General features: G+C 42.8%; 1 protein-coding gene across 9 annotated transcripts in view; it reads right to left on the bottom strand.

Moving 5' to 3' along the window:
* LOC143021049 (uncharacterized) overlaps positions 1 to 7500 on the bottom strand; it is a 364105-nt gene that overhangs the window by 195300 nt on the left and 161305 nt on the right. For all 9 annotated transcript variants that reach the window (XM_076178249.1, XM_076178255.1, XM_076178248.1 and 6 more), the window contains exon 2: positions 7385 to 7500. This exon is cut by the window's right edge and continues 35 nt beyond it. In XM_076178249.1, coding sequence (XP_076034364.1) covers positions 7385 to 7500 — 116 coding nt within the window. The remainder of the gene's footprint in view (positions 1 to 7384) is intronic.

The following is a 7500-nucleotide window of genomic DNA, read 5'->3' as shown; positions in this document are numbered from 1 at the left end:
GGGAAAGACGCACCTAATGTCTATTTTGGGAACTCATTTTGCATATCGTGAATTTTCAAATCATAGTTAAACAGATGATAAAGAGATTCCTTGAACGAATGCAGAGGAAATGCGATGAGGCCTGGGAATCCATTTTCATTTGATATTCAAAAGCAGATTCAGTGTTAAGCTGAGGCGTTCAGCCCTGTTATTTTGTTGTTGTTATTGTTGTTGTTATTTTTGTTGTTCCTCCTGCTGTTGCTCTTGATGTTATTTCTATTATAGCTGTTATTATTGGTGCTGTTCTTGTTATTTTCTGTCATTACTGTTGTTGTTCTCGTTATTGTTGTTGTTATTGTCGTTGTTGCTGCTGTGTTGTTGGAGGGGCATTACGGAGGCGACGAAATCAAAGATTAACATGCGGAGCGCTTAATCAGTGCATCACACGGAGAGGAGCCTCGTGGACTTCCAGCATCCTCCCTCGAAGCCAGAGACCCGCTTCTCCGGCAGGCGATTGCATTTAGCAGTTCGATAACCCCCGAAGTCCTACCATTAAAAAAAAAAAAAAAAAAAAAAAACCCGGTGGTAGAATTTATATAATTCATTCTGGATAAAGAAACAAATTCTGTTCAGGGAAGAAGGAAATCTAGAACACGACGGCCCTATGGATGAGCATTGGATCGAGGCTTTCATTCACTTCCTCGTTGTAGCTATCAATTATGGAACGAATCTCTAGTTCCAGTGACGCTTTTTTAACGATCAAATCCATGTGGTAAGGTGGTGAGGTAAACACAAAGAGATAGAGCAGCGGAGGAGAGAAACTTGAGAATGATATGAGAAACGCAGAAGACAAAAAAGTGGGTTAGGAGTCAGCCCTTTTCAAAGAAAGACAGAGACATGGATAAATGCAGAGGCAGACAGGGAGAAATTGATATATATATATATATATATATATATATATATATATATATATATATATATATATATATATATATATATATATGTATATATATGTATGATGCAGGTGTAAAAAAAATCACGGGTCTAGTTTCGAGTTTTTGAGTTTATTCCTGACCAGTTTCGCCCTATGCTTCCTCTGAAGAAACATAGAGCGAAACCGGTCAGGAATAAACTAAAAAAAAAAACAAAAAAACGCGGAACTAGACCCATGACTTCTTTTTCCACCTTCATCAACTTGTCACAAGAGAGAGAGAGAGAAAGAGAGAGAGAGAGAGAGAGAGAGAGAGAGAGAGAGAGAGAGAGAGAGAGAGAGAGAGAGAAGAGAAGAGAACTGAATAGAGAATGGTTCGTGAGGTAGAGATTTGAATGATAAATGTGACAAATTGTCGTAGAGTATTATTGCTGACTGTGGTGATAGTAGGGATACTATGATGGTGGTAATAGTGGTTGTGGTGTGGTGGTGGCATTGCTGGTGGTTTCTGTGGTGATGCTGATGGAGTGGATGGAGACAGTGGTGGCGTTGGTGGTGTCTGTGCGTTTTGCTGGTGTTGATAGCAATAGGGATTGTGGTGCTGTTGGTGTTGATGGAAATTGCTGTTATGATACTTGCGGTGGTGGTGGTGGTGAAAGAGAGCAGTTAAGTGTCGGGTCACAGAAGCTAATATACGAATCTTGGGTTACAGGCGTGAGGTCAAAAGCACGCTCAGTTTTGATTTTGAATGCACAAAACAAGTTTATTCCACTCTAAACAACTAGGTCCAATACTAATGTTCCTAAAAGGATAGGCTGAAAGAATTTACGCCAAATTAAAAAACGGGGAAACACACCTTAGATCTTAATCTAACGAGATGGATAGACTGATTAAAAAGAACACGCGCACAGCGACGGAGTTCGGGAAGGTGTGCGAAAGAAGTATGTTGAAGATAAATGTGGGTAAATGTAAAGTGATGAGATGTACTCGTACAAGGAGAGCGTATGGCAGCAAATTGGAAGTGAGTATTAACGGGGACAGACTGGAGGAAGTGGATAGTTTTAGATACTTGAGTGCGAATGGGGCGGGAAAGGCAGTAGTGGAGGTGGAGGTAGAATGTAGATTGAGAGAAGCAAGTAAATGCCTTGGGGGATTAAAAAGTGTAATGAGAAATAGACATTTGGGAATGGATGCTAAGAGGAGATTATATGAAGGAGTGTTGTGCCGACAGCAATGTATGAGGCAGAAACATGGAACATATGAGAGGAAGAGAGGAGGAGTTTGAATGAGTTTGAGATGAGGTGCCTGAGAAATATGAGAGGGGTTACTAGGCTGGATAGAGTGAGAAACGAGGAGGTGAGGGGGAGAGCGGGGGATGGAAAGGGAGTTGGGAGATGAGGTTGATGAAAGAGTATTGGAATGGTTTGAACACATGAAAAGAATGAGTGAAGAAAGACTAGTAAAAGAGGTGTGGAAGGCAGAGGTGGAAGGAGTGGAGATGAGGGGGCGACCAAGGATGAGATGGATAGATGGGATAAAAGAGGCATTGGGAAGAGGGGAATGTCTGTTGAGGAAGGACGGGAGAGGACAGAAGATAGAGGTGAATGGAAAATGGTTGTGTATGGATGATGCTGTGATGCATGAGGGGGAGTGGGTGGAGGATGAGGGGTGAGGGAGTATGTATGAAAAATAAACTGACGCAGCCCGAAGGGATTTCTCCCCGTCTTCTCCATTTTTGCATGAAGGGACGGGGAGAGGGTGTTGCCGATTTAATGAAGTGGCCTTGCTGTGGATGTGCTGTGTCTTGCGACACTGCTTCTGACCCAGGGCAGTGGGCGAGATACAGGGATGACCCGTCATTCCAGGAGGAGCCAAGATAAGAGGGAGGGAAGGGGGTGGATGGGAGTAGAGTATGTGGGGATGGAATGGGTGGGAGTTGGTTTTTATGCCTTTGTTTTTTGGCTACCTCCTTTGTAAGGGGGAAAGAGCCTTTGATATGTATGTATGTATTATCATAATTTTATTTATTTATCTATTTATTTATTTATTTATTTATTTGTTTATTTTTAAGGCCTGCTCTGCCACCCTAAATCCTGATACGGGAGGAAAGGTTATTTGTCTGCCACCTGAGACGGGAAACTATGCTGCTTTCAATAATATTATATATTTACACCCCCACACTATTCTCAGAGTCAAAATTGGAGCTATACATGTGTATTGATGAACACACACTCTTGTACACGCACACACACACACCTCGATGGCGCAGTGATAGTGTTCGCGGCCGCCATTACGGCGGTCCGAGTTCGAGTCCCACCCAGGGCTGAAATAATTTCAGTATCGCTGCGTTGCGAGTCGTTACTCCAGCTCTCACGGGCGGGAAGCTGTGTGTGTGTGTGTGTGTGCGTGTAAGGTCACAGCATTACCCATAGATCGGTCATATATGAGCTCTGAGCTCTCTTCCGGGAGGAAAATAGCTGGGAGTCCCGGGAGTCCAACACGTGATCCAAGACCATGGTGAATGCATACACACACACACACACACACACACACACACACACACACACACACACACACACACATGCACACACACACACACACATATATATATATATATATATATATATATATATATATATATATATATATATATATATGTACTCGCCCACAAACTTGTTTACACACATACAAACAGAGACACATGTACCCGCACACAAACTCGTACACACGCACACACACACATACACACACACGTATACACACATACACACCTGTCAGAATTACTTGATTTTTCTCTTCCAATAATGAACTCGAGGCAATTCTTGCCGTAAGGGGAGAGGAGGAGAGGGGGGGAGGGGGAGAGTGAGGAGGTAGGGGAAGGGGGGAGGGGAGAGAGGGAAAGAGGATGAGAAGGGAAGAGGTGGAAAAGAAGAGGAGGGGAAAGGGACAGGAGGAGAAGAAGGAAGAGGAGGAAGCGGAACAGAAGAGGAAGAAAGAGGAGAAAATGAGAAGAAGGAAAAAGGTGGAAGAGGAGGGGGAGGAGGAGGAGGAGGAGGAGGAGGAGGAGGACGAGGAGGAGGAGGAGGAGGAGGAGGAGGACGAGGAGGAGGAGGAGGTGGGTAGGGGATCAGGAGGGGAATGAGACTGGAACTGAAAGATAGAATGTATTAGATAATATCTGCAACAGATGGAAGTGAAGGTTATTATGGCAAGAAGGAGAGAGAGAGAGAGAGAGAGAGAGAGAGAGAGAGAGAGAGAGAGAGAGAGAGAGAGAGAGAGAGAGAGAGAGAGAGAGAGAGAGAGGAGAGAGAGAGAGAGGAGAGAGAGAGAGAGAGAGAGAGAGAGAGAGAGAGAGAGAGAGAGAGAGAGAGAGAGAGAGAGAGAGAGAGAGAAAGAGAGGTGTCATGGAGGTCGGCCACTTCTTGCAGCGCCTCTGAGGCCAAATAATCTTCCTCTCTTGTCGTACGTAACGACTTCTGCTCGTAGTTACGAGTGCTCGCGGTGCCATCGCTGCCCGTCGTTCAATTACCATCCTCAAATTTACGAGACCCGAGGGGGGGAGGGGGAGACGAGGGATGGAGGGGGAAGGGAGGGGGATGGGGGAGGGGGAGAGGGGGAGGTGGGAAGGGAGGGGGAAGGGGAGGGGGAGAGGTGAGGTGGGAAGTGAGGGAGAGGGGAGGGGGAGAGGGGGAGGTGGGAAGGGAGGGGAGGGGGAGGAGGGGAGGGGGAAGAGGGGAGGTGGAGGTGGAAGGGAGAGGAGGGAAGGGGGAGGAGGGGAGGGGAGGGGAGGGGAGGAGGAGGAGGAGGGGAGGGGAGGAGGAGGAGGAGGGGAGGGGGAGGGGGAGGAGGAGGGGAGGGGGAGGAGGGGAGTGGGAAGGGGAGGAGGGGAGTGGGAAGGGGAGAAGGGGAGAAGTAGGTCACGTTAGACGGTGTACTAATGCCCTGTTCACACTAGCGGTTTAAACCGCGACGATTCAATGACAAGAAGTCAAAGTAGACGTTCACACATAGCTGTGCAGTTTGTCTTTGGCTATGCGGTACTATCGCGGTTTCCGCGCTTTTCAAACCGCTAGTGTGAACAGGTTTTAAGAAGGAAGGACGGATTATATAGGTTTACAAAGTAAGACTATTTCGACAGGAGACCATTTGGTCCATAACTAGGTTTGATGCTAAGAATAGATAGTTGTAAAACGGAATTAATTTTATTCAATTATTTATTCACTTGTTTTTTTTTAATCGTATTTCTATTCTACGTTGAGATTAAAGTTACGCACGTACACACACACACACACACACACACACACACACACATATATATATATATATATATATATATATATATTCACATATTCTTTTTTTTTTTTAAGAGAATCACGCTTGTGCGAGCAAATCCTCAGATACCTCACCAGGATACCAGAAAAAGACCGACAAATGTTAGAAGAATACCACAATACCAGGACATACCAGAAGTGTCCTAAGACGCGATTTCCCGGACCACAATCCCGGGAATACCGCCACCCGCGACCGGCCGAGATCCGGGATTCTGCCGGATGTCAAGATCTTTCGCCATACGAGTAGGCGGATGATGGGAGGTGATATTATGTGATGGAGAGGCGAGACGTTGTGAGGTCACGCTGGGTCACATATAAGCAATTAGCGGTTGTTTGGAGGCGGTCAACAGCGTTTGGCCAAGAGGCCTATGTCTATAGGAATTCTATACGCTCCTGTGGACATAAGCAGGTGTATAGGACACGTCTATATGCGTGTATAGACTTGTTAATTTTGTTGGACGATCTATCATAGATTGGGGGTAAAGTCGTCCTTTACACGATAGAAAAATGGGTTTGTTTTTTTGTTGTGGTTATGTTTGGTTTGTGGTGTGTTATGCGTAAACGTATTCACATATACATGTACATATACACACGCACAAACACACACACACACGCACACACACACACACACACACACACACACACACACACACACACACACATATTATATATATATATATATATAAATATATATAAAATATATATATATATATAATGCCAACCTTCAGAAACAAAAGTATAGTTTCACAAAAACGTTTCAACAAATGTTATATATACATACATATATATATATATATATATATATATACATATATATATATATATATATATATATATATATATCACAACAAAGTAATATCATAGCACATTGATAGAATTATACTAATGACCCACTTTCGGGGAATAATATGCGAAAGTATAAAGATCCGTATATTTCGATCACTATGATCCTCTTCAGCAGATGTGTTACAGAGTGTTCACCTCATTACTTTTGTATATATACATGCTTCTCTCCACTCTGTAACACATCTGCTATCACAGATAGTGATCGAAATATACAGATCTTTTTACTTTGGCCTATTCTCCGAAAATGGGCCATTAGTATGATATATATATATATATATATATATATATATATATATATATATCACAACAAAGATATGTCGTAGCACATTTGTAAAATAATACTGATGACCCACATATATTATTCTTCTCCGATCAGTATATATATATATATATATATATATATATATATATATATATATATATATATATATATTTATATATATATATATATATATATTTAAGTCAACTTTTCTTAAGGTGTCGAAATAACTCTAAATGAAAAAAAAAATGCTAAAACATATTACAAAATTTTTCCTTATCAAGTGAACGAGAATGAGCGCTTTTGAAAAAGTAGAAAAAAATAAACGAACAAATGAGCGCTTTTGAAAAAAAAAAAAAAAAAATCCCAAGAACACTTACCTTGGCTTCCTCGAAGATGAAGTCACTCTACCCTGACCTACGTATGGGATCCAATCTTAAGCTGGGGTTTCTCTCCTAGCTGTCTATAGTTTAAATTCTAGAAGGTTGGTTGCACTTACACTCAAATTAAGGCTAATTTGTCTAAAACCCCAGCCTATGCTGGGGCGGCTGTGATAAAAGCCCCAGCCTAGTTATGGGTGTCCACTAATCAAGAACATAATAATATAAGAATGAAGAAGAATGCAAGAGACCATAAGGCCTGCACTAGGGAGTTCCATGTCCCCTGCCACCTGTCATCCCAGTTGTTTCAGCGCTCACTGCATGGTTACTGAGTCTAATTTAGCTGAATAACATCACATGGAATTAGCCAGAATAAAGTTAGTGGCCACTGAATCGCAGAGGTTGTGAGTCTCTGCCTCTTTCTTCAACCTCGTAACACCTTATCACCTAACACAAACTGATCAACCTGTTCTTTCTCCTTTATTCTGGGAAAAAATCAGTGACCTGACCTTATATTTGACCCAATGTCCACTCACCTGCAGCTCTACGATCATCTAACACAAATTGATCATCCATTCTTTCCTAAAAAAAAAAAAAAAAAAAAAAAAAAAAAAAATCGGTGACCTTGGCCCTTGACCTTGACCCAACATCCACTCACCTGGAGCTCTGCGATCTGACGCGTGGAGAAGCGTTTGATAAACGAGTCCTCTCGCTTGAGGGGCGGCTTGTTGCGGTTCATGGAAGATGATAGAGCCCCGGACAGTTGAACAGTAG

The sequence above is a fragment of the Oratosquilla oratoria genome, chromosome 41 (assembly GCF_046742065.1).
Source record: "Oratosquilla oratoria isolate Oo_2021 chromosome 41, ASM4674206v1, whole genome shotgun sequence".
In the NCBI taxonomy this organism is placed as follows: Eukaryota; Metazoa; Arthropoda; class Malacostraca; order Stomatopoda; family Squillidae; genus Oratosquilla; species Oratosquilla oratoria.
The sequence above is the reverse complement of the archived record's forward strand: the minus strand, read 5'-3'. Positions and strand labels throughout refer to the sequence as shown.